At 41.4% G+C, this 27,615-nt stretch overlaps 2 protein-coding genes across 2 annotated transcripts in view; one reads left to right on the forward strand and one right to left on the reverse strand.

Annotated features, from left to right (window-relative positions):
- The first annotated feature begins 387 nt into the window (after nt 1–387).
- DNAJA2 (DnaJ heat shock protein family (Hsp40) member A2) lies at nt 388–11,999 on the forward strand. The gene is made up of 9 exons (XM_057401113.1): nt 388–578; nt 3,305–3,364; nt 4,546–4,769; nt 6,146–6,226; nt 6,554–6,687; nt 8,338–8,534; nt 10,249–10,393; nt 10,557–10,684; nt 11,204–11,999. Exons 1-9 carry the CDS (start codon nt 501–503, stop codon nt 11,390–11,392), a joined length of 1,236 nt encoding a protein of 411 aa, XP_057257096.1. The 5' UTR covers nt 388–500; the 3' UTR covers nt 11,393–11,999.
- A 10,163-nt stretch (nt 12,000–22,162) lies between these two features.
- Nucleotides 22,163–27,615, reverse strand: part of GPT2 (glutamic--pyruvic transaminase 2) — a 29,579-nt gene continuing 24,126 nt past the window's right edge. The window contains exons 10-11 of the mRNA XM_057401110.1: nt 26,056–26,168; nt 22,163–24,881 (exon numbers count right to left, since the gene is read on the reverse strand). Coding sequence (XP_057257093.1) covers nt 24,791–24,881; nt 26,056–26,168 — 204 coding nt within the window. The 3' untranslated portion in view covers nt 22,163–24,790. The remainder of the gene's footprint in view (nt 24,882–26,055; nt 26,169–27,615) is intronic.

Genomic DNA, 27,615 nt, shown 5'->3' on the forward strand with positions numbered 1-27,615 from the left:
CAGTTCTCGGATGGTTAGTGAATATGTATGAGGGTTAATGAATATGCATGTTAAGCAACAATATAACCACAGTCTATTCGAGGTTCGGCTGAGACACTCTAGGAGGAGCGATCCCCCGTGTCTCCGGCGCCGCACTAAAGAATTCCTGCTTGGCAATTTAAGCTTTGTTGGCGAGCTCCTGGACATTTCTCCGAATCGTTCTCCCTTCAGCCACTGCCGCCCGCAGGCGCGGCCGTCACAGGTAGCAGTGCAAACCCCGGGCCTCCCTAAGCGCCCCCTGCCGCCCCGCGCTGGAACTGGGTCAGGTGCCCAAAGTGGGCCGAGGAGGTAGGGCCGCACCACCGGAAGGTGAAGAGGACGCGCGGGCTGGCTCCTCCCGCGTCGCGGCGTGGTGACGTAAGGCGTCTGCGTGTGACGTTACGGCGGCTTCGTCCTGCTCTCGGTCTCGCCGTCGTCGCTTCCAGGCTATCTCCGGCTCGCGCCCGTCGCCCGCTGTTGTCATGGCGAACGTGGCCGACACGAAGCTTTACGACATCCTAGGGGTGCCGCCCGGGGCCTCCGACAACGAGCTCAAGAAGGTGCGGGGAAGGGGCGGTGGCGGCGCCCGGGCAGAGCGGGCGGCAGCGCTGCGGGGAGGGTGGGTTCGCCGGACAGGGTCCCGCGGGACAGCTGAGGTGGGCGGTCCCAGGGCCGACCTGGTGAGCGGGGCCGAGGGATGGACCCGGCAGCGGGGACAGGGGTCCGAAAGCGGCGGCCTGCCCGGCTGAGGCCTTGGGGGGTGAGGGTGCGCCGCCGGGGGAAGGCGCCTGGGGCCGCTGCAGCCAGCCGAGGTAGGCCGCGCCGCGGGGCTGCTGGGTCCTGGTGGACGGCAGGCGCCGGCGGAGCGGGGTAGGCCGCAGGCAACGCCCGGAGGAGAGAGGACCGGCGGGAGAGGAGGCAGCGGGGTCCGCCCATGGTGCTGGCCCGGCACCGCTGGCGCCCGCTTGGCTTCGGGCGCCGCTCGCCCTGTCCCCGCAGTGCAGTGTCTTTTCCCAAGCAGTGAAGGCTGGGAGTAGTGGAGCCATTGTTTGCTCCATGTGTAGGCCTCGGTTGGTTTTCTTTTTGCTCGTGTATTTGATCCCTCCCTTGCGAAAGTGACTCGGGAAGGTAAACAAAGGAGCCAGGTGAAAACTTGGAGCTGGGGCATCAGAACAACAATTCCCTGAGTCTGTAGTGTAGAAAAAACTTTTTTTCTGGAAGGACTTAATGGCCATTTACACGTGAGGGAGGAGAATTAACTAGGCAGTTTACTAGCAGTGACCTGCTTCCGCTGATGGGTGGTGCTGATAATAACAACTATGCATTACCCATCATGCATGTAGCAGCCTAATTCGTGCAGGCGCGGGCAATAGCAGTGTTGAAATAGGGGGAAGGCATGCAGTGAGAGGCTGGTGCTGTATTATAAACACAGTCAAGTAGAACTTTTTTTTTTCCTTCTTGCTGAATTCTCTTGAAGGTATCCATGTCCTGTAAGAATGAAAAACTGACAGCAGTTTTCCACTCGGATAACTTGCCCTGCTCAATATTAATTTGCTATAGATCAGGTATACCAAGGAATATAAGGTTTCCAACTGCCTGCAATGGCAAGAAGTTCATCTATTCTTATATATTTTAATCTATATGACAGTATAGAAAAGTGAAAACAAATAGGTAATGGGTCAGTCAAAAGAGGATGAGAAGTTAGTGAGTTTTAACTTTTATTGAAGTTGTTATGTTGTGCCAGTGTAGGTTGTTTCTGATTAATGGTGGCATCCTTTTGGGCATGATTAGTCTTAAGAATTTCTCTGAATTGGAATGCTGTTATCAGCAAAGACATGGGTGCTTGCTTTTCTTAAAATCAGCATGCAAACTCCTTTTTAACTGATTAGATAATGTTATGTAGGTTTTCACTTTAATTTTTAGGGTTTGGTGCAGGTTGTTTTTGGTTGTACAGAATCCTTAAAATCTGTGGGGAAACACATTTTTATTACAAAATATGTACATTTGTGGGAGATTATGTTCTGTTACTGGTGGGCAGTTTGTCCTGTAAGACCTATAATTTTTGGGTTTTGTGCTTACCATGATTTAGAATACTTTGCTTGTAATTGCAGTGTTCTGGGGTTTTATTAGTTCCTTATAAAACTACATCTTGAATGCATGCAGACGTACAGAGTATTTCAAGATGATTAATAAAGAGAAGTAACTATGAAGATGCAAAAAAGGAATCTTACTTGTTCCAGTACAAAATGGAAACTTACGAGCTCTGTAAAGCTTTTTGTCTAAAGCTCTCTTAATGTTACAGTTCTGAAGAGATAGTTTAGGTGCTCAGTTCTATAGAAATAAAGCTTTTGAAAAATCCATTCTAGGATCCATTGTAAGAACCGGTGTTTCAGTTGTTTGCAGTTTCATCAATGTAGCTTTTTTTATATGTGTAATTTAAAAACCAGACTGTATACCATGTAATTTATTAATATCTATCCACTGATTGTTACTGGGGGATGTTGAGGTGGAGTGAGGGAAGAGCTGAGGTCTTTGCTGCCATAAACTCAAAGTGTAGAAGAAGCCTTTGCCTCTCCTGTTACTTGCTTTGATCCGCTAAAGCATAAGCAAAATGAATGAAGTACTGCTGTGGAGAAAGCAGTGGTCCTGAGAGTCAAAGAACTGGTCAGAAAAGAGCATTCTGAAAAATCTCTTCTTGAGACTGAGCTGCAATTCCTCCTACTGCTTTACAACAATGAAGTTAAATAAAAGCAGTGATCTGTACACTTCTGCACGTGTAACATATACTTAGTTCAGAGTGAGAATAAATCTTCAGTTATTGATAGGTAAGGAAGAATAAAATGCATGTTGGGAGGATTGACTGATAGGGTTCAATGAGGAGCTGAGGCAGCCATTTTGTTTTTAGTGTGTTGCTGTAATTGAGGTGAGAGCCAAATGGGTTGAAACTTAAATTGTATTGTAGATTTTGTGTAGCTTCTGTAGAGTAAGTAATTTTCATGAAAGTCCAATGTGATTCTTCCTGTAAGTTAATGAAGATAAGCAGGAAAACTACTTCTAGCTATTGTGTGATGTAGTTGTGTTTAAATGCAAGTGCAACTAATTTATGCATATAACAATGTCAGAATTTTTTATGTATGTCAGCATTTCAGTGTATGAATGATTTCAAAATGCAAATTTTCTGACTTTGCTTTATTAGGATTTTCTTTCTTCCCAAAGACACCACTGAGTTGTCAGCAAAGTACTGATTAATCAGTATTTAAACTACTTTTGTACCTCTTTCAACTAGGCATACAGGAAACTGGCCAAGGAATACCATCCTGATAAGAATCCAAATGCAGGAGACAAAGTAAGACTTCTTTTTTTTTTTAAACTCTTGATGCTTGCTATTACAATAGCATCCAAGGAACCAAATACAGGTGGTGTTACAAGTTGTTGAAAATATCTGTGAGAGGGAATGCAGTCTTGTCTGCTTCTTCCCAACCTCAAAAGCTACCAGCATACCTTGTGAAAAAATACAGCAGGTGACTGAGTCAGATTGGTTGCTGAGGGAAAATTGTCTATCTTCATCTGCTGAGATGACGTTGGTTGGCATTGGCATCTACATAGGTATTTGGGAAAGATAGTCAGTTTTCCAGCCTTCCAGTGTCTGAAGGGGGCCTATAGGGATGCTGGGAAGGGACTCTTGATTAGGGACTGTAGTGGTAGGACAAGGGGTAATGGGTTAAAACTTAAACAGGGGAAGTTTAGATTGGATATAAGGAGAAAATTCTTTCCTGTTAGGGTGGTGAGGCGCTGGAATAGGTTGCCCAGGGAGGTTGTGAATGCTCCATCCCTGGCAGTGTTCAAGACCAGGCTGGACGAGGTCTTGGGTGATATGGTTTGGTGTGAAGTGTCCCTGCCCATGGCAGGGGGGGTTGGAACTTGATGATCTTAAGGTCCTTTCGAACCCTAACTATTCTTTGATTCTGTGATAACATGGAAGAATATATGTGTTGAGGTTCTAGAAACTGCTGCAGCATAAAACAAATAGATGTGTGGGGAGGTTGAATTAGATTTGTTATGCTAATATTAATTAAAAAATACCTATTAAGTTGACTCAGCTGGTTCTCTAACAGAACTGATGTCTGATGGTTGTTTAGAAGTGAGCAGAGATGACTAAAAAGGTACTCATTTGGTCTGAGGACAAGCATATGAATGTGCATTTTAATAGGTTGCACAACTGTTAGGCTGCAGTATTGTGTACTTGGGGATTTTCTAGTAGGATTTTTTTTGTTGTTGTTTGTAAGAAAACTGTCTTGTGCTAGGCACAGTAAAAAACAAAGTTTTGCCATAAAATGATGTATTTTATGATAAGAGGTAACACAGTAAGCCAAGACTTTTAAGTCTTGCATATTAGAATGAAGGTAGAAAACTGCTCTGTTGTATAACTTCCTAAACGGGTATTCATGCTGGGCAAGAAATGGTAGTAAAATGCTCTCTTGAAGTTCTAAATTATCATTCACTGTTTTGACTCTGTTCCTCTTCTAGTTCAAAGAAATAAGTTTTGCCTATGAAGTATTGTCAAATCCAGAGAAACGTGAGTTATATGATAGATATGGAGAACAGGGCCTTCGAGAAGGTAGTGGCGGAAGCAGTGGAATGGACGATATTTTCTCCCATATCTTTGGTGGTGGATTGTTCAATTTCATGGGTGGTCAGAGCAGAAGTCGTAATGGTAGAAGAAGAGGAGAAGATATGATGCATCCACTCAAGTAAGTATCTTGATGCTGCAATTTGTAATTTCAAGCTTTCCTGATCAGTACTTGACTCTGCTAATTATATTGTTTATATGCTTCATAGTTCAGATAATCTGTGGTCTGCACCTACTTCTCAGACCTACATGTCGTGTGTAGCCCAGAAGGCTGTCAGCTTGAGTAACTTACCCTTACAGGATACCTAATACTTTGCCTGGTTATTTGTATATACATTGTTAGCAGTATTTTCTTGGGTTTTCTCCTTAATTATGTTCAGAAATTTTAATCTGAAAAAGTATACAGCAATCAAGTATTGCTCATTAGCTGGATTCTTAGGAAAGCAGAGGTACTAAGGCTCTGGAAGTACTTAAGTTGACTTGCATTTATAGCATAATAGCAGCTGGAACTGAAGTATAACTGCATAATTAATGGAAAAGCATGTGTGGCTGATTTGGTTTGGTTTTTTTTTTGTTGTTGGTTGTTTTTTTTAGAGCCGTGCTTGAATATCATGTCTAATTGGGTTTTGTAGATCTCTGCTTACAGTCATGATTGGCTTTTTTGCCTGCTGATCAGGTCCTTTCTAAGTTCTTTCTGAGTAAAGCTTTATCTTTTTTGTGGTTGGCAAGCCATGCTTGGTAAAGTCTATTAACTTTCACATGCTTGCTTAGTTCAGTAGCTAGTACTGCATGCTATCTCATTACTTAGTTTTGGTTTTGTTGTTACCTGGCATCGATGTTTACAAACAACCTTTTCTCAATACATGGAGTTGAAATTTCTATCCACTAACAAATCAATTTAAGAGAAATACTAAATGGGCTCATAAATGTCTATCAATATACAAATGTTACTGGAGTTTGATAGTATATTCAAGAGCTTGTAAAAAATAGAAAGAAGAAACATGAACAGATCTAAAGAGTTGAGTGGCTGTAGGGACATGCTAAGCCCTCCCTTTTAAACTCTCTTGTGGAAAGCCCAATGCAATAGTAAGTATTCTGTATGTATTCTTATGTATGCATGCTGTAAATATTGTCACGACTGTCTTAGAGGGGTGGTTTTCTAACCTGCGTGGTAGAACAAACAAACAAAAAATCAACTGTGACTAATAAACCCAAAATTGCTAGATCAGCTGGTATCCTGTTGAGAAGCGCAGGCAATCCTGTCTGGTTTCTTCTGAAACTATGTTCAGAATTACATATGTATATTCCTATGCATGTTTTTAATGACTCCTTGTGAAAGCTGAAATGGTGCTTTAAAATTCTATTTTAATAGCAGATACAGTCTTTTTTATGAAGAAAATCTGTTTTTCTTTAAATTTGTCCTAGGCAACTATTCTTATTACATGGGGAAAGTAAGTTGTTAAAATGATAATGTAGGAGAAATGCTTTATTTTGTAGAGTCTCTTTAGAAGATCTGTACAATGGCAAGACAACTAAACTACAACTTAGCAAGAATGTCCTTTGTAGTGCTTGTAATGGGTAAGTTTGTTTAGTGTTTCGAGTTCTCTGGTTACTTTGTTTTCATATAGTGTAATGAAGCATCTCCTATTTCAGATCTCTGTTGGTATTTGACTCACTAGAGCCTGCTTTCAAACCAGAAAATTGTTGAGCTTGAGTAGTATTGTTGATGGAACTGGAACTATTCAAGGGCTTTTTCTGAGGGGGGGAAGCAGGGAGGAAAGAACCTAAATTATACTTGGCAGTACTATTAGGCATGTTTAACCTACTGATGTAGGGGTTTTTTTGGTCCTGTATTTCGGGGCAAGGGGAAGTTACTTTTCATGCAACTGGTGCTTTCTATTCTAGGCAGGGAGGGAAGGCTGGAGCCGTTCAGAAATGTAATGCTTGCCGGGGTAGAGGTGTACGTATCATGATCAGACAGCTGGCTCCTGGAATGGTTCAGCAGATGCAGTCTGTATGTTCTGACTGCAATGGAGAAGGTAGGACAAGCTATTCTGTGTTACTAAATACATTTACTTGGATTCAACCTCCTGGTTAAATCTCAGGAGGAATATATCCAGGGCCATGTTGCTCCCATCTAATCAGTTAGGTCTCAGTCTGATGTCAACATGGAGAAATCATTTTACTTGGAAGAACAGCAAGAATTACAGTTTTTAACATACTGAAAAGCAGTCTGGAAGCTTGAACAGTAAGGGTTAAAACCACTTATATATTAATATTACTTATTGTTACTACTGTTACAGTAAAACCCAAGATCTTATTTTAGAAACTATCTTTTTGTGGTCTCCTTACATCCAAGGACAAGTTTAAGCTTGAAAATGGAAACTTAAAGTTGGATTTTAGTTTCTTCAAATTCAGAAGATACTTTTTTCTGAATTGGGTGTGTTTGGGGGAACTAGTTCAGCACGTGATCTGCACTGTGCAATTCCTTTTTTACATCTTCTGCAATTTGCCACATTGTGGGTGATTTTACTCTTCACACTACTCAGAAGTTAGAATTGTGTTTTCTGACTACTCAAAACATTTCATAAAAGATGTTGTCTTTGACTGTCTTTTTTTACAGTTTACCTAACCTGCATATTTAGTAGTTTCAACTGCATCATAATGTATTGCTTTGTTTCACAGAAAGGTGGTTTAAGCTGGCAGGTTTAATGTTTTAAGCGGAGTGCATCTGCTTCTGGCACTTCAAGCAGTGTTGGTTGTGTACTGAAACTGCATGGTGCATGTGGCTTCATATTTTGGTTACTCTGTAGAAAGCCAATTGCTTACTTGAAAAATAAAGATGAGGCAGAACGGAGAATTTAAGCTATTCTGCTGGTCATTTTTCAGTTTGGAAAAAGTAACTGCCTTGCTAGAGGTGACAGACAGTGTGAAAAACTGTTCAGTTTTAAGAGTATAAAAGTCAGCTTCATTATGTGTCAGAAAGTGTTAGATCCCTTCCATGGGAAAACTTTAATATTATGCTTTTGCATGAAACTGATGTGACCACGGATCTTGCCCACATTTTGCATGCAAGCCTCTCTACTTCTGGTAACTTCATCTCCATAGTATGTGGTGGTGGTATACTGGAAAATGGGACTATCAGTGAACAGAACCTGATAATCCTTTTTTTGACTGTTAACAAGACTGGAACTAAGCTTCTTAAATTCATTGAAAGAACTTGGAATTTATTGTGACTTTTAAGGGGGAGGGGAGGTGCTTCAGTTTGGTTTTGGCTTCATCCTTTCTTTTATAGCTGTCATCCTCTAGCATAACAATGAATGGAAAAGTAGGTGGTTTTTAAGAGCTGTAAGTTGAATGGCAAGGATACTGGAGTTAAATTCAGACTTAAGGAATACTAGAAGCAGTAGGCAAAGTCTTGTTTTGCCTTTCTATAAAGCACTCTCACTTTTCAAACTTAGTATATCTTTGTATTTCTTCCCTGTCACCCCATTTGTATTTTAATTCCCCCTCTCCCAGACAGGGTAAATTGAGCTTGGCTTTCCTCTTGTGAGGAATTCATAAAACATCTGAATCACTAGTTGTGTTGCATGTTGCATGAATTCCTTGGCCTACTATAAAGCAGTTTCTTTTCAGAATCAGATTCAGTTGTGTGGAAATCTCCAAATGCAAAATTTGTCATTCTTTAGGTGAAGTAATTAATGAAAAAGACCGCTGTAAAAAATGTGAAGGGAAGAAGGTGATCAAAGAGGTAAAAATACTTGAAGTCCATGTAGACAAAGGCATGAAGCATGGGCAAAGAATTACATTCAGTGGAGAAGCAGATCAGGCTCCAGGTGTGGAACCAGGCGATATTGTCCTCTTACTCCAAGAAAAGGAGAATGAGGTAATGCTTTTGAGTTTGTATTTTAAATGCCTTTTATCTTAGTCCTCAATATTAATGTAGATGGATGTTCCTTTAAAATAATTAATATAGTTGCAGCTATGGGAGAGATGGTGAATAGCTTTTAATAGATTTATAGCTAGTAACATGGTTTTCATGGTGAGCCAGGAAAACTTTGCAAATCTATAGCCAGAGTGCATGCAGATTCTGGTGTTTCCTCATGCTAATAAAAGGTAGCTTTCTCAGATCAGCTCAGGCTGACTTTGATACAGTGGACATTGTGAAGAGCCATTCAGGATGTTACCTTCAATGTGCTTTGCTTTTGACACTAACAAATGCTAAGTGTTGCTTTGTTTTCAGTGTCTTGTGACATGGCAAGGAACTCCTTTTAAAATCCTCAGATGGTCCTTTCTGTCTCTGCTATTGTGGTTCTGGAAATACATCAGAGTGGTGATGTTACTGATTTGCCTTACTGAACAAGGAAACGTGATTATTTTATACTAGTTTGTTAAGGCTTATGCTTACTATATTCTGTAGTATCTACACAGCACTTTTGAAATAAGTACTGCAAATTACCTTTTCCTGTGTTAAGACTCCCTTAGGGCAGAGTTGAGGTGACTGCTGCTGCTTTGCTTTTTTTTTTTTTTTTTTCTTTTCCTTTTTTTCTGATGCTTTTGTTTAGAAAGGCCAGGTATAACTATGACAAAATAAGAAATTATGTTATATTCTGGAAAAAATGTTGAACAGAATAGTGGTGTTGGGAAATTCTGTTGTGACAAATAGCACTGAGTGCAAATTTAAATTCCAGTCATGTATTAAGGATATAATGTTGGTTATGTGAAAATTAGGTATTTGTAAGCTTTTCAGACCCGTGTCAAAGACTGCTGATTTGCGTTTGTTTTGCACAGCTCTTTACACGTTTCTCTTGTCTGTAATATGGGTTGAAATATGTCATTGCAGTTGATTTTGACTATGATAAGGGAAAGACCATCTGTAAGCATACAGAACAGTCAAAGGTTCATGATGGCATCAGACTCCACATGGTAGATGCCACTTCTGTTTTAGTCTTCTACTGCACTACATCTAGTTTTACAGTATTAACAGTTCTGAAAAATACCATAACTTGTCATATTGAGTTAAGTTAGTCTGACTTTTAGTGAAGCTTTCAGTGTTCTTAATTTCCCTTGATGCTGGGAGTCATGGTTCTGCCAGTGGATGAAGCTTGGATTTACTCTGATAAAGACTCCTAAGTGATACGGCTTAAAGACTGCTTATGACAGCTGTGGACTAATTGATCAAAGGCCTGCTGTAGATGAAGCTAGCTGAAGCAGATATGAATGATAACTGGTTAGATGTTGAGAAACAAAGATGTGGATTTTGTACTCCAGTGAAGGGCAAGTGATGTCAAACTGGTTTAATTTTTGTTTGTAGATGGCTTGTATGGAAGATCTTGGGGTTAAGAGAGCACTGCTGCTGTACTGGCTTCTTTGTTTGATTTGAACCTTACTTCATACTGTGTAGTATGGCTTGCCTTATCTTGGATGACAAGGATCAGGCAGAAACTTCCCAAGAATGCTGTGCTGTTTGAATTAACAGAATCAAGTTAACTTTGTACAAAGGCTGTTGCTCTGGCTCTGAATTTTAAGAATAAATAATAAATCTCTTGGGGATATGATTATGGTACTAGAAAATGCATCCCCAGATTTTTTTGTTGTAGGTGTTCCAGCGGGATGGGAATGACTTGCATATGACACACAAGATTGGTCTAGTTGAAGCACTGTGTGGATTTCAGTTCACGTTTAAGCACCTTGATGGACGTCAAATTGTGGTTAAATATCCTCCTGGAAAAGTAATTGAACCAGGTAAGCTTGATCTGATGAGGCTTCTTTAACTATGCTTTTGTGATTCTTTAGAACTTAATCCCGTTCTTTTTGTCCTGTTAACTGAACCTAGACTAGAGAAATTAAGAAGATTGTATAAAGAATTGTTCTGAAGAGCCCTTGCTTACTTCTCTTTGAATTGCAGGTTGTGTTCGTGTAGTCAGAGGTGAAGGAATGCCACAGTATCGCAATCCTTTTGAGAAAGGCGATCTTTACATTAAATTTGATGTTCAGTTTCCCGAGAATAACTGGATTAGCCCAGAAAAGCTTTCAGTAAGTAGTTTTACAGGCACAGATGCCATAAAGGTCTTATTTGACAGTGTGTACAAAGCGTGTGTGGGATACCTCACATGCTTGCTTTCAGTGCTTAAATTTACATGCAAGTATAGTTCTTTCACCATAGTTTATGGGCAACACATAACTTGAACATACCCATTGAAATGTTGATTTATGGAAGCTGTGTTTTAAGTGCTGTACAGATGCAAGGCAAACGAGGGCAGGAGGAAGAATCTTCCTGCTGGTGTGTGGAAAGTTTTTAGAATGCAACTGTATTTACTGATTGCACCTTCTGTTGGTGATACATGGAGCTGTGGGTTTTCCTTAAATGGTGTCTTCCAGTTGATACAAATACTATTGGTAATTTTTAGTAAGTATACCTGTCAGGTTTTATATCGGCTTATTATTTCTAAACCAAACCTACAGTGAGGGGAAGTCTTGAAGTTCTGGGAAACTGGCCGCTTTATTTTAGCAGTTGTACATGCAGTACTGAATACACTTCTTCTTTTGGGGCAGGAACTTGAAGATCTTCTGCCAGCTAGACCAGAATTTCCCAATGTAATTGGTGATGCAGAAGAGGTAGATCTTCAGGAATTTGATACCACTCGTGGTTCAGGTGGTGGCCAGAGACGTGAAGCTTATAATGATAGTTCTGATGAAGAAAGCAGCCATCATGGACCTGGGGTACAGTGTGCCCATCAGTAAACGTTTGTCTAAAAAGTTGCACAAGGATTTTATTTCAAATTTTGCCTGACTTGTTTTCAGCAATCCAGCTGGATTGTATAAGTAATCCAGATGAACCAATGGACATCTGTTGCTGTATGTGTAACTTTTAAATTGGTCTATAGTATCTACAGAGTGTAATTTAAACTAACCACAAGCTTACATTTTCATTTTGAGTGTGTAGCAGAATAAAGCACTTGAAAGGAAGACAAGACTCCTTTTCACATGGGTTTTAAGTTTGGCTTCATATCTGTGCTTGATTTTTACCAGTTTTGTGTAGAATTTAAGTTTCATTTTTAAATTCAAACTCTACATTGTAAAGTTTGTGTACAATTTGTCCTGAGGCTTGGTATTTGGCTGCGCCTGCATAAGCTGCTACAAATAGAATAAAGAATTTCATAGCCTGTATCTATTATCTTAGATGCATGGTAAATGGGCTTTGCACATAATGGGTTTAGAGCTGACTGGGAACAATGGAAGAGTAAATTAGAAGTGGTTGTAAGTTTGGGGTTTGGTTTGGTTTTTTTTTTTTTCTACCATCTTGTGAACGGTTTCTGAAATTAAATAAAAGCAGTTGGTGTATAATATATTTCTTTTGCCTTGTAGCTCTTACTTTTCCAGTGGCTGTAACTATCTTGTGTATAAAGAGACTGTGTAGATGCTAGACATTTTAGAAACAGAGAGGCTGAAATTGCTGTAAGATGGTGTTGCAGTTAGATAACTATGTGCCACATGTAAAAGTCTGGAACTAAGATATGACTAAATGGGCACAGGAAGGCTGCAGCCATGTCCCTTTTGTATGTCGAAAACACAAAGATATCTGAATTCAGTCAGAGGATAACAAAACTTGTAGTCATCTTGTAAATGAAGATGATTAAATCCCAACATAATGGTGACTTTCTCTTAGGCTTTGCATCCCATTCAAAGCCTGCTTCAGCCTGACTTCCTAGAGGAATGTTTCTAGTTTTCAAAAGTCTTTGCAAAAATGAACATGACACTTGACAACTTGTGGATACAATAATGCAGTTCTTGAAGAGATGAACATTAGTATTGTACTTGACAAAAAACTTTGACCTGGAAACATACTGAATGTAGTGGGATTTGTTACTTTTCCAATAGTTTGCGCTTTTGTTTGAACTCAAGACACTAAGCTCTCCAGTTCAGTTCTTTTTTACGTGCTTTTAATTTGTAAAAATAACATAACAAAGCAAAAATATGACCTTACCATGTAGAGTTACTTACCTAAACATTTAGTTACAGTGTTAAGGAACTCTGCACAAATGTTGGTTGGTAAGCTGCTTCTCTAATGAGTTTTCTCTCTGTTGAAGTGAGGAATTTGGAAGATGCCTCTGCTTTTCTTTACAAATATGAAGTGTGACTCGTTTAGTATTGCTCAGAGTTGTTGACTTTTACCAGTTAGGTTGGAGGGACAAACTCGCTAAGTGTTTCCATGTGCTTGGATAGGCATTGGTAATTGAGTGTTGCTGAACATCCTTGTTATAGACTCTAAAACAAGCAAGAATAAATTCTGTTTGACCTGTATTTCAGTATTGACTTCTTATGCTGTGGCATTCTCATCTAGTGAATCTCTCTTTGAATTTATTAAAACGTCAGGTTGCTTTTCATAAGATTATTGTCACATACTACTTCTTTATCCTGATTTACTTACCAAAGAAGGCATCTTAATCTGTAAAGATTAAAGCAGAGAACAGGTGTTTTGATTAAGTAGTAGGATTTACCTCCCTGGAAAACAGAGTATGTGCTCTGAACTTACCACCTTACATTAAACATTCGTCTTTTCAGGAATATATGTAATATATATACCAGGCTGCATCAAAAGGAGTGTGACCCAGCAGGTTGAAGGAGGTGATCCTGCCCCTCTGCTCTGCTCTGCTCTTGTGAGACCCTACTTGGAGTACTGTGTGCAGTTCTGGTGTCCCCAGCATAAGAAGGATGTGGAGCTCTTGGAGCAAGTCCAGAGGAGGGCCACAAGGATGATCAGGGGCTGGAGCACCTCCCATATGAAGACAGGCTGAGAAAGCTGGGGCTGTTCAGCCTGGAGAAGAGAAGGCTGTGTGGAGACCTCAGGGCAGCTTCCAGTACCTGAAGGGGGCCTGTAAGGATGTTAGAGAGGGACACTTCATTAGTGACTGTAGCAGTAGGACAGGGGGTGGTGGGTTTAAACTGAAACAGGGAAAGCTCAGGAAGAAGTTCTTTACTGTGATAAGTGTGGTGAAGTGCTGGCACAGGTTGCCCAGGGAAGTGGTAAATGCTCCATTGCTGGCAGTGTTCAAGGCCAGGTTTGGCAGAGCCTTGGGCAACATGGTTTAGTGCAAGGCATCCCTGCCGTTGGCATGGGGGTTGGAACTAGATGGTCTTAAGGTCCCTTCTAACCCTAACTATTCTATGATTAGTGGTAACCTTTTGGCTAGCATGCTGAAATGAAGAGGTATACAACATTAGTCAAGCTGTTTCAGTTCTGAGATTACATCAACCTAGGCTCCTCACAGTAACGTCTTTCAGTGACTGGTGACTGTTCTTCAGAGTTGCCCTTACTGTAGAGATCTGCTCTGTCAAGAAGGTATCCCTTTACGAAGTTGAATTGTGAAAAACTTGATGTGTCTTGATTTCAGTATTTGTTGCAAGTAATATACTACTACACTTATTAATGCTTTAGTAATTTGCTGATGGCATTTAATGCTTAACATAGCTACCAATACTTTAACTGGGCTATCATGACTGCTATGAATAATCAAACACTAGTTGAGTGTTCTCAGTTGTAAAGAGCTGCAACTGAAGTACTTATGGTAGAGGTGGCACTATAAACAGAAGAGCATTCTATATGTGGGGAGAAGAAAATGTGATCACCAGAGCTGTATTAGAACCATTTTTTAGTGGACAATTAGTCTTTAATATTGATCTCAAGAAGCTAAAAGGGGGGATGACACCAACCCACACCCAAAAATAACCCAAAACAGACTTGAAGTCTTGTCCAACTCATTTTGTGACACCTCTTTTAGCATATACAGTGATGTAAATGGACCTAAATGTGACTTACAGAAAGTCTGATGGGTCCTCTTAAGTGCATTTAATTTACTAAGGTGTTCACACTGCACAGTTACACATAAAATACAGTTGTGTGGTTCTTGTTCACGTAAAAGAGGAGACTATATTCTGAAAATAAAGTTTGCAGAGAAGTTAGAAGTAATCAGTGGAAGAAAGATAACTATTGCTTAAAGAAAAATAAAACACCATGCCACAGACCTCTTCCTATGCAGCAATTGCTCCCTCATCAAAATATGATGTAATAGGAAAACTGTATTTTGATTATTAGCATATAACCTTCCACGATAGCCTTAGGCTGATGCAAATACAAAGTTCAAGCAGTCACTGTAAAGGAGATGTAGGGCATTTAATTGTATGCTTACCAAATTTCAAAGGACCAAATGGGGTTCTAGAGGCTTACCTAGCTTGGTGATAATTCAAAAGAATGACTTCAGCTGTTAGAAGAATCCTTGTGCTTCATTACAGTGCACATCATATGGACCTGCCCAAGTATCAGTACTGTGCTGCCATTTTGATTACCTTGAAAAGTTAAATCCATTCATCTTGAAATGTTCATTTGCAGTAATCAAAAGCTGATGCCAGACTAATGTGATGCTCTTATCAATTTAATGGAAAATGGGTGTTACTTCAGATTAACCTACTGAGTTAGTTAAGAGTAACTTCATAAATGTACTGTAAATTTCAGGTATAATCTGATTGAGAGGTTTATTCCTGTATTTTCTGGTTATCAAGTGAGAGCAGACTTTTAATCTATGTTTAATAGTGGTTTTAACTTCATGTTCTTTACCAGTTTTGCTTTCCATGCCTCAGGAAGCTTTCTTTTTTCCCTCCTTGTTTGAAACTTGTGATCTCTGTTTCCTTATGTGGACCAAGGGTGGAAGCAGAAAAGAAGAAAGACTAATCTAGATTTAATTCTGAAAGTAATGGAATCACAGAGTGGTTAGGGTTGGAAAGGACCTTAAGATCATCTAGTTCCAGCCCTCCTGCCATGGAACTACACTAAACCATACCACCCAAGGCTCTGTCCAGCTTGGCCTTGAACACTGCCAGGGATGGAGCATTCACAACTTCCTGGGCAACACATTCCAGTGCCTCACCATCCTCACAGTAAAGAAATTCTTCCTTATATCTAACATAAACTTCCCCTGTTCAAGTCTGAATACATTACTCCTTGTTCTATCACTACAGTCCCTAATGAAGAGTCCCTCCCCAGCATCCTTATAGGCCCCCTTCAGATACTGGAAGGCTGCTATGAGGTCTCTACATAGCCTTCTCTTCTCCAGGCTGAACAGCCCCAACTTTCTCAGCCTGTCTTCAAACAGGAGGTGCTCCAGTCCCCTGATCATTCTCGTGGCCCTCCTCTAGACTTGTTCCAACAGTTCCATGTCCTTTTTATGTTGAGGACACCAGAACTGCACACAATACTCCAGGTGAGGTCTCACAAGAGCAGAGTAGAGGGGCAGGATCACCTCCTTCGACCTGCTGGTCACGCTCCTTTTGATGCATCCCAGGATATGGTTTTCTTTCCGGGCTGTGAGTGCACACTGAAGCTGGCTCATGTTCATTTTCTCATTCACCAGCAGCACCAAGTCTTCTCCGCCCAGCTGCTCTGAATCTCTTCACTGCCCAACCTGTAGCAGTGCCTGGGATTGCTCCCATCCAAGTGTAGGACCTTGCACTTGGCATGGTTAAGCTTCATAAGGGTGGCATCAGCCCACCTCACAAGCATGTCAAGGTCCCTCTGGATGGCATTCCTTCCCTCCAGCGTATTAACCGAACCACACAGCTTGGTGTCATAGGCAAACTTGCTGAGGGTCACTGTCCATGTCAACGACAAAGTTGTTGAACAAAACCAGTCCCAACACCGATCCCTGAGGGCCACCACTTGTTACTGGACTCCAACTGGACACTGAGCCATTGACCACAACTCTTTGCGTGCGGCCATCCAGCCAGGTCATTATCCACCGAGTGGTCCATCCATCAAATTGATGTCACTCCAATTTAGAGACAAGGATGTTGTGTGGGACAGTGTTGAGTGCTTTGTACAAGTCCAAGTAGATGATGTCAACTGCTCTACCCCTGTCCCTCAGTTCCATAGCCCCATCAGAGAAGGCCACCAAATTGGTCAGGCAGGATTTCCCCTTAGTGAAGCCATGCTGGCTGTCACCAAGCATCTTGTTGTTTTTCATGTGCCTTAGCATGCCTTCCATAAGAATCTGCTCCAAGATTTTGCCAGGCACAGAAGTGAGACTGACTGGTCTGTAATTTCCCAGGTCATCCATTTTCCCCTTGAAAATGGGGCTTCTATTTCCCTTTTCCCAGTCGTTGGGAACTTCACCTGACTGTCATGATTTTTCAAGTATGATGGCCAGTGGCTTAGCAATAGCAACTTCATTTGCCAGCTCCTTCAGGACCTGCTAATGGATTTCATCAGGTCCCATGGACTTGTGTACGTTCAGGTTTTTAAGATGGTCTTGAACCAGATCCTCTCCTACAGTGGGTGCAAGGTCTTCATTCTCACAGTCCCTGTGTCTGTCTTCCAAGACTTGGGTGGTTTAGTCAGAGCATTTGCCAGTGAAGACCGAGGCAAAGAAGTCCTTCAGAACCTCAGCCTTCTCCAAATCCAGGGTAGCCAGTCTTCCCAATAGCTTCCAGAGAGGGCCCACATTGTCCCTGGTCTGTCTTTTATTTGCAGTGCACCTATAGAATCCCTTCCTGTTATCCTTAACATCCCTAGCCAAATTTTGTTCTAACTGCGCCATAGTTTTCCTAACCTAGTCCTTTGCTTCCCGAACAACATCCCTGTACTCTTCCCAGGACACCTGTCCTTGCTTCCACCTTTTATAAACCTCTTTCTTCTTTTGAAGTTTCCTCAGCAGCTCCTTATCCATCCAAGGAGGTTTCCTGGCCCTCCTGCTGCACTTCCTTCTAGTTGGGATGCAGCACTCCTGAGCTTGAGGCAGGTGATCCTTGAATATCAATCAACAGTCTTGGGCCCCCCTGCCCTCTAGGGCTGTATCCCATTCAACCTTACTGAGCAGGTTCCTGAAGAGGCCCAAGTCTGCCCTCTTGAAGTCCAGGTCAATGAGCTTGCTGCACGATCTTCTCACTGTCCTGAGGATCTCGAATTTGACCACCTCATGATTGCTATAACCAAGGCTACCCTGGTGCGTCACTTTTCCGATGAGCCCTTCCCTATTGGTGAGCACACGCTCAAGCATAGCACTGTGCTGGGTTCAGCAGCAGCAGTCATTTTTCTCCTTCTTAGTAGCTGGTGCAGTGCTCTGTTTTTGACTTTCAGCCTGGGAACAACGCTGATAACACCGATTTTTTTACTTGTTGCTCAGTAATGTTTACTCTGACCATGGACGTTCTCAGTCTCATGCTCTGCCAGGGAGGAGGGGAGGCCAGGAGGAAGCAGACACAGGACACCTGACTCAAACTAGCCAAAGCATACCACATATCCCAGCATGTCATGCCCAATATATGAACTGGGCGCAGTTACCCAGAAGGGCTAGATCACTGCTTGGGTCGGGCTGTGTATTGGTTGACAGGTGGTGAGCGGATGTATTCTCCTCCCTTGTTATTCCCCTTATCATTATTATTATTGGTGGTAGCAGTAGTGGTTTTGTGTTATACCTTAGTTACTGGACTGTTCTTAACCCATGGGAGTTAGATTCTTTCCATTCTCCTCCCCATCCCTCCAGGAGTGGGGTGGGGTGAGGTAAGGGGGGGAAGTGAGCGAGCAGCTGCATGGTTCTGGGTTTTCAGCTTGCCTTAAACCACTACAGTTCTTTGTAGTGCCCAACGTGGGGAGTGAGGGGTTGAGATAACGACAGGTCTGACCGGAGTGTGTCTAATCATATTTGTGATAAGCATTCACTGTTTCGGATTAATAGTCACTTGTCACAATGCTGATTTATTGTCTCTCAGAGTTGTTCTTGATCTCGGAGTTTCAGCGTGTTGTACCTTACTTGCAGCTGGTATTTGCTGTTTTAGTGTTTAGCAGTTGGGGGCCTGGGCTAGGGTTATTGTTTTGCTTTACTTCATGGCAATGACTTGTAATACAAGAGACTCACTGATCATGAATCTGGGCTCGTATGTGTTCCCAGTGTGGTCATCACCTCTATACTTTGGGAGGTACATAATGGAAGTATTTAGCAGTTACACTTTTTTTTTTCCTCCTTGGGTGGTCAGCCTATGAAGGAGACATTCCCTCACACCCTCTGCTCCCTCACCAGGCTCTTTACAGTGGGAGTAGATTCTGGAAGATTTAAAGATCCTGAATATCCTTTCAATGCCCTTGAAAGCACCCTGTTTTACCTATGGCATGACCACCCTGAGAGCGCCCAATCTTGTCCGATTGTGGAATCTAGGCAGCGACCAGATCAAGTCTTGTCTAGGATTAGATGACAACATAGGAGGACCACCAAGAGATCTTCCCCAAAGATGGACAGCCATGAGTGGCTGGGTGTGTGGGACAGTATGGGCAAGTAGCTAGTCCAGTGGGTCCCTCCAGTGCTTTGGAAGCATCAGAGATGGAAGGCAGCTCTATGGAGTCCCCGACGACAGGTTGTAGAAACTGCTGCAGGAGAGGGTGAATCAAATCAGTTTGCTGAGATGAAGGCCATCCAGCTGGCCTTGGACATTGCTGAAGGAGAAAAGTGGCCAGTACTTTATCTCTGTACTGACTCATGGATGGTGGCAAATGCCCTGTGCGGGTGGTTGCAGCAATGGAAGCAGAGCAACTGGCAACGCAGAGGTAAACCCATCTGGGCTGCTGCACTGTGGAAAGATATTGCTGCCCAGGTGCAGAACCTGGTGGGGAAGGTATGTCGTGTAGATAGATGCTCATGTACCCAAGAGTCTGGCCACTGAGGAACACCAGAACAACCAACAAGTGGATAAAACTGCTAAGACTGAAGTGGCTCAGATGGACTTAGATTGGCAACATAAAGGTGAATTGTTTTTGGCCTGGTGCGCCCATGACACTTCAGGCCATCAGGGCAGAGATGCAACATAGAGATGGGCTCGTGATCGAGGGGTGAACTTAACAATAGGCACTATTGCCCAGGTTATTCACAACTGTGAAAGGTGCTGCAATTAAGCAAGAGAAACGGTTAAAGCCTCCTTGGTATGGAAGATGATGGCTGAAGTACAAATATGGGGAGGCCTTGCAGATTGATTATATCACACTCCCACCAACGCACCAAGGCGAGCGCCATATGCTTACCATGGTAGAAGCAACCACCGGATGGCTGGAAACACGCTGTGCCCCATGCCACTGCCTGGAACACTATCCTGGGCCTTGAGAAGCAGATTTTGTGATAAAATGGCACCCCAGAGAGAACTGAGTCAGTCAATGAAACTCATTTCTGGAACAACTTCATACACAATTGGGCCAAAGAGCATGGCATTAAATGGGCATATCACATCCCCTACCAAATGATATCTCTCTTTGTGTGTTTGTGTATTTATATATATATGAGACAAGAGTGATGGTACATTGAAAAATGTGGGATCTGAGCATGACGTGAATGGTATAGAATAAGGGGTTGATACTGTCCTGGGTTCATCAGTAGCAGTCATTTTTCTCCTTTTTAGTAGCTGGTGCAGTGCGGTGTTTTTGACTTTCAGCCTGGGAACAGCACTGATAACACAGATGGTTTTAGTTGTTGCTCAGTAATGTTTACTCTGACCAAGGACTTCCTGAGTCTCATGCTCTGCCAGGGAGGAGGGGAAGCCAGGAGGAAGCAGAGACAGGACACCTGACCCAAACTAGCCAAAGAGGTATTCCATACCACAGCATGTCATGCCCAGTATATAAACTGGGGCGGTTACCCGGAAGGGCTAGATCACTGCTTGGGTCAGGCTGGGTATTGGTCAGTGGGTGGTGAGTGGTTGTATTCTCTTCCCTTGTTATTTCCCTTACCATTATTATTATTGGTGATAGCAGCAGTGGTTTGTGTTATACCTTAGTTACTGGGCTGTTCTTATCTCTTATCTAAACTGTGGAAGTTACATTCTTTCAATTCTCCTCCCCAACCATCTGGGAGTGGGGTTAGGAAAAAAGGGGGGGAAGAGTGAGAGAGTGACTGCATAGTTCTGGGCTGCCGGCTGGGTTTAAACCATGACAACTATTCAATCACAACAGAAAATTAAAGGAGTATAGTTCTTACTGAGCAAGGGACAGAGAATAATAGATTGTAACAGGAATTGAAACTTGGGTGTAGCTTTGTGAGCCTTTGTGAACGTGAGATAGAGAATGGCAGTTTTCCAATATTGCAGGAGAGACACCAAAGCCATCTAGAAGGAAGAATTTTTGCTTCTGCCCCCTCCCCCCCCAACAATTACCAAGTTGCACATGCTTATTTAAGTGCATTTATTTTTACAGAGTACCTGTGTGCAGCAGTTCTCCCCTCCTTGTTCCTCCCTTGCCCTATTCCTCCCTCCAATTTATGCCAACCAATTTAGCCTTAACCTCAAAAGAACTAAAGCAATTCAAATGTGCATTTGTGAAGTATCTCACATGAAAACCTGAGACTATGTGTCTGTATATTTATATGCAAATTTATATGTGAATATTGTTGGAGCAATTCCAGGCACAGCTACAGGTTGGGGAGAGAAGAGATTCAGAGCAGCCCTGCAAAGAAGGACTTGGGGTGTTGGTCAATGAGAAAATGAACACGAGCCAGCAGTGTGCACTTGCAGTCCAGAAAGCCAACCATATCCTGGACTGCATCAAAAGGAGCGTGACCCAGCAGGTTGAAGGAGGTGATCCTGCCCCTCTACTCTGCTCTCGTGAGACCTCACTTGGAGTATTGTGTGCAGTTCTGGTGTCCTCAGCATAAAAAGGACATGGAAATGTTGGAACAAGTCTAGAGGAGGGCCACAAGGATGATCAGGGGACTGGAGCACCTCCCATATGAAGATAGGCTGAGAAAGTTGGGGCTGTTCAGCCTGGAGAAGAGAAGGCTGCGTGGAGACCTCATAGCAGCCTTCCAGTATCTGAAGGGAGCCTGTAAGGATGCTGGGGAGGGACTCTTGATTAAGGACTGTAGTGACAGGACAAGGGGTAATGGGTTAAAACTTAAACAGGGGAAGTTTAGATTGGATATAAGGAATTTCTTTCCTGTTAGGGTGGTGAGGCACTGGAATGGGTTGCCCAGGGAGGCTGTGAATGCTCCATCCCTGGCAGTGTTCAAGACCAGGTTGGACGAAGCCTTGAGTGGCATGGTTTAGTGTGAGGTGTCCCTGCCCATGGCAGGGGGGTTGGAACTAGATGATCTTAATTTCCTTTCCAACCTAACTATTCTATGTTTCTATAATACCAAGTAAACCCCTCATCAAAGCTTTCGGGCCACAGTTGATAAGCCTTAACTGACCAGTTGATCTCCAGTGTGAAGAAAGAAGTCTGGCTTGCCTAACTCCTGGTTACAACTCCTTACATAATAAGATACTAATTATGAGCATAAAACATGCCCAAGACCATCTCTGTGTACAGAAAATGGTTTTGTGGTAACAAGTTTGACAAATTTCAAGTCCTTAAATTGGCCGTGATGCAGAAATTAATGATCAGGTAGATGGATTAAAGTAAATACTATTTTGAATATGAAGTTTAATGCCTGATAGTGTAATCCAGCAAGTGCTGCTTCAGTGACAGAGGAAATGGAGAACTATTATCTGTTCTTGTTTCGACATGTGCTTTATTATTTGGAAGTCTCAACCATCTGAAGTACCATTATGAGGAGCACCTGTAGGAGAATCAAACTCAGAAGCATGCATTTGAAAGTCAGCATTGTCTGTTAATAATGAAATTATTTCAGAGACATTGAAAATAAGCATCTTTTCTTAGCTTTACAGGATTGTTCCACAAAAACATACATTAACCTTATCACAGTACATACAAATATTGTAGATGGATAATAGAAATCACCACCCTTCCATATGAGATACCTCAAGAACAAATAGTTATCCCTTATAATGTCAGAAACATAAAAGGCACCATCATAGAATCTTTAGAAAAAACTTAGTTTATGCCATTATATTTTGATTTAAAAGTGTAAGAATTTCTGTCCCAACTTAAAACAAAAAGCCTTTCACACTTGTAAATTATTAGAAACTTGTAAACCTTTAAGTTTTTTCCAGAAGTATCAGGTGCAAATGCAAGGCAAATATAAAATCTGTTGACTTATAAGATTACAAATACTACCCCCATGAAAAAGCTGCAATTACAAAAATATAAAAAAATATTCTAACTCCTGTTATTAGATCTTAGCTTCAATCTACACTGCATCACAAATCCAAAGCCAGATCTCATCTGGACACATTCCTACAACAGGAATGTGCTGTTTGCCTTATTTTTACATCAATGTTCTGACCTCTTAGAATGGTTTTGCTTTCTGGATTTGTTTTATTAGTGCATATTAAGGATGTGGAAAGCACTAACAGATAAAAGGCTGTATTTATCAATGGATAGTAGCAATGTAAGTGTTCTCAGTCTGCTGCCCTACAAGAAGTCTATTTCTACAAGGATAATTTTTTCTCTATGCCTCCATAATAACTTTGCATAGCAGTGTGCCACTTTCATTTATGAACCTGGGACTACTGGTAGGTGATTAAGAAGTACTAAATTCTCACAGACTTCAGTAAAGACCTGTGAGAAGTATACCAGCTATGTTGTAGAGAAGTAGTTGCTTGCAGGACAATTACTGGCAACATCTCTTGTCTTCCACACATAAGATATTGGCACAGGCTTTATCCCTATGGTGATTCTCTAGCCCTTGGCTTTAGTAACCTGGATCAGCATAGGGAGTTCAGCCAACTACAAAGGCAGCCTAACAAAGTGATAGTAGACATAAAAATGAGTTTACTTCTAAATAATAACTTAAAAAATAACGACTAGATTAAATGAGACATTCTTAATGAGTAAACATGGTAAATGCTGAGCCTAAGCCTGACAAATACTAATATTTAATGGCTGAATAACAGAAGCTATGTTCCTTCAGTCTTTTATCAGTGCCAGAGGAAGGTGTCCAGCTTCCAAATCCAGAGAAACAGAAGCCTTCTTTTGTTGTGCAGGGAAACTGGCACAGATTACCAGAGTAATACAGCTGTACTCCTAGATGGTGACCTGTTTTTTAATACTGCATTTTAATAAGTACTCAGGGTCATCACCCAGAAGTAAGACTGTGGAAGATTTACGTGTGAGCTGAACTATCGCTATCTTTATGCTTGGTGCAGGACACTTTCCTTTAAATACCTTTTCTTTTATTAGAAAGCACCCCCAGCCTTCCTTCCAGCCTTCCTCCTGCTAAAGAACATTTGTTAGTCCTTGCCATTTGAGCAGGATTTTGGCCAGCTAACAGATCTCTTGTGCTTCCAAACAAATGTTCTCCATAGATAAAGCAATTCTGAAATAGTGTTATATTTCACCCTACTTGAAAGGACTGGCAGTACTCACATCTGCTTTGAAACAGCATCTTACTGTGTTCCATGTATATATAAGATACGAGCTAACAGGAGACCCATGGAGTTGTTAAGAAAGGAAGTGTTCAGTGTTCTTATGCTGGAATAGTGTGTTGCACAGCATGAACAAAAAGCTATTATTCCTCATTGTGTTTCAGTTTCATAAAAATAGGGTTCAAGGACACACCATGTTCACTCCTCTGATCAGAACTATATGTTCCAGTCAGATTACGCTGCGATGGCAGGATTTCTTTTAACAGAAGTTCAAAGGTATCTGCACACATCTGCCAAAGATTATAATTTTTTTTAATAAGCACACTATACCTACATGCTTAATCAGATCTGGGGAACACTTCATATTTAACAACACCTCCCCCCACCAAAAAAAAAAAATTAAACAAAACAATACCTATAATGTAGGATTTTGAATTTTTCTTTAGTAGAATTTTAAGATGAGAAACATGTTCCTTGCTAAACAACTGCTCTTGACATTTGTTTTGTTCCCCCCCCAATAGTAGCATTTTTAATGAGCAACTTGTTTCCCCAGCTTATTGCGTCAAAAGTTCATGAATATAACTTCCAATCAAGGCACAAAATCCTTTACTATATCTTCTCACTGCTTGCTTCACATCCTTCCCTTTCCCTTAAAAAAAAAAAAAAGTTGGGGTAACAACACCTTCCATACCAGTCAATAAATTTAATAGTCCAATAGGTTGTAGCAGTATCAGAGATTGGTTCTACCTATTTTGAATTCAGTTAAATGAGATGAACAGCACACTTTCAGCACATCTTTGCTCATTTTCTGTATTCATCTTATGGGGGTGAGGAGGAAAAGCCACAGTAGTTTCATGCATATTTTTCAAGAAACTTTATGTGGAAATCTTTCATTTTCTCCAGTAGGATCTTCAGCTTCTCTGCTGGAGGAAGAATGGTCATTCTGAAAAATAATATTTAAAGGATAAAAACAAAACCCACGTTACCTTCAAAACAGACTAAACTGTGATCTTTGCACAGATCTTGATTAATCTCAGGACACAGCTAGTAATGTGTTAAGTTTAATACCTGTTTTGATGTAATTATCTTATTTCCTGCATTTATGCTGTAATTGAACTATACTATTAAACTAGAGCAATTTTTTTCAGTGGGTGAATATGCAAGAATTCAAGAACTGTTATTTTCTGTGGAGTGATAAAGAAGGTTATCAGAAAAAACTGCAACTCAATTTCCATTTTTGTGGTATTTATGCCAATAACATATATTGTTTGAGCTTTAGGGATGGGCAGTTATGGGTAAACACACATTTCTTTCTGAACTGAATTTTTTTTTTTCCTTTCTTCTTCTGCATATTGAGTATGTATGTAAGACCTACAGCACAAAATGTTTTTCCCACACTTGGTATGGGCACGGACTTGCACTAGATTTTTTCTAGAGCTGCGTGCACCCATATACCTAATCCAGCTATCTGGATTAGATATTGTGTTGCAGAGCTTTCATGGCTAAAGTTACCCTCTGTTACTTTGCTTCAGACTAAACAGGACTAAAATCCATGATACATTCTAGCTGTCAGTGGCTCAGCTGGTGTAAACTGCCATTTGTTGGAAACAAAAGCAACAGAGTTTATGTTTACAGTTTTGGTATTAGAAGATTTAGTTCAACATCTTGTTTTGGTAAAGTGGAGAATTATTCAGCATGTTTAAGGAGCAGATTTATAGGGAAGATGCTACTGCATTTTTCATGCACTTCCTCCATACGGAAACACTGTTTAAATGTACCCTCCCAACAGAAAGCAGGGCAATTTTTGTAATGCCTTAGCCAACATTAAGATTACAGGATTAGCTATTATTATTTTTGTATTCATGGAGAAGTCATTTCAAATATTAGTGTATAAAAATAGAATGAAACTATGTCAGCAATCTGCGAAAACTCTGTAAAAGACTGAATAGCTCATCTAGCAGAACAGGTCTTTGACCTAGTTGTCAGTGCACAGAAAATGTGCAGTAGAAATTAAAACAACATAAACTGAAACAAAAATCCTTACATTTAATCAGTAGAGAAAATACTGGCATGGTACTTAGCTTATTACAGTTTGTTTGATTTTAAAGAAACTGCACCTGAAATGATAGCTTCCTTCTCTTTGGCCGAATCCACTTCCAGGTAAAACACATATTCCAGTCTCTTCCAGAAGTTTCATGCAATAGAACATATCAGGTGCCGTTTTATGAACCTAAGGGAATGAATGCTTTTGAATTATTATAAATGTTCCCAATATATAGAATTTCATTGCTGTCTTTCCTCCCGAATCTTTACCTTACATTATTACTTTCTTACTCTGTTTACTAAAGAGAATGAAGTGCAGTTGCTAGTAGGAAAGCTCACATTCTGTATCTATCTCATGGAAGAACAAGACTGAAGAACTTACACAAAACATTTGCTTCAAAAGAAAGGGTTTAGATATTCTTCATTTTCTCCTTGCTTGCAGCTTTTTGTCAACTGTCTCAAAATCCTACTTACAAAAATCTCAGCAACTGACATTTGTTGAGATGAAATTAATTTGAGAGGTGTGTGTTCCACTTTTGTTGGCAGTTACTATATTTTTTCCCCTGAATTATATGCTGACTAGAAAGTCATAGAATAGAATCATAGAATCATAGAACAGTTAGGGTTGGAAAGGACCCTAAGATCATCAAGTTCCAACCCCCCTGCCATGGGCAGGGACACCTCACACTAAACCATGCCACTCAAGGCTTCGTCCAACCTGGTCTTGAACACTGCCAGGGATGGAGCATTCACAACCTCCCTGGGCAACCCATTCCAGTGCCTCAGCATCCTCACAGTAAAGAAATTCCTCCTTATATCCAATCTAAACTTCCCCTGTTTAAGTTTTAACCCATTACCCCTTGTCCTATCACTATAGTCCCTAATCAAGAGTCCCTCCCCAGCATCCTTATAGGCCCCCTTCAGATAAAGGAAGGCTGTTCTGAGGTCTCCACGCAGCCTTCTCTTCTCCAGGCTGAACAGCCCCAACTTTCTCAGCCTATCTTCATATGGGAGGTGCTCCAGTTCCCTGACCATCCTCATGGCCCTCCTCTGGACTTGTTCCAACAGTTCTATGTCCTTTTTAGGTTGAGGACACCAGAACTGCACACAATACTCCAAGTGAGGTCTCACGAGAGCAGAGTAGAGGGGCAGGATCACCTCCTTCAACCTGCTGGTCACACTCCTTTTGATGCAGCCCAGGATATGGGTGGCTTTCTGGGCTGCAAGTCCACACTGCCTGCTCATGTTCATTTTCTCATCAACCAGCACCCACAAGTCCTTCTCCGCAGGGCTGCTCTGAATCTCTTCTCTGCCCAACCTGTAGCTGTGCCTGGGATTGCTCCGACCCACGTGTAGGACCTTGCACTTGGCATGGTTAAGCTTCATAGGGTTGGCATCAGCCCACCTCACAAGTGTGTCAAGGTCCCTCTGGATGGCATATCCTTCCCTCCAGGGTATCAACCTAACCACACAGCTTGGTGTCATTGGCAAAGTTGCTGAGGGCACACTCAATCCCGCTGTCCATGTCAATGACAGAGATGTTAAACAGATGTTAATCAAGGTCCCTTGATTAATAACTATGGAGGTTCTTAAACAGATGCAGGTTAAATGCCTAATCAAATAATCAGCTGGAA

This window comes from Pezoporus wallicus, unplaced genomic scaffold (assembly GCF_028554395.1).
Source record: "Pezoporus wallicus isolate ANWC-B61680 ecotype Strahan unplaced genomic scaffold, APGP_CSIRO_Pwel_v1 contig_13541, whole genome shotgun sequence".
Taxonomy (NCBI): Eukaryota; Metazoa; Chordata; class Aves; order Psittaciformes; family Psittacidae; genus Pezoporus; species Pezoporus wallicus.

What these genes read in the sequence shown, in the direction of transcription:
- DNAJA2 (XM_057401113.1), top strand. Translation starts at nt 501, where the DNA reads ATGGCGAACGTGGCCGACACGAAGCTTTACGACATCCTAGGGGTGCCG. An exon ending in TTCTGACTGCAATGGAGAAG is followed by an intron (nt 6,688 to 8,337) that starts GTAGGACAAGCT and finishes GTCATTCTTTAG; the next exon opens with GTGAAGTAATTAATGAAAAA. An exon ending in TTAGCCCAGAAAAGCTTTCA is followed by an intron (nt 10,685 to 11,203) that starts GTAAGTAGTTTT and finishes CTTTTGGGGCAG; the next exon opens with GAACTTGAAGATCTTCTGCC.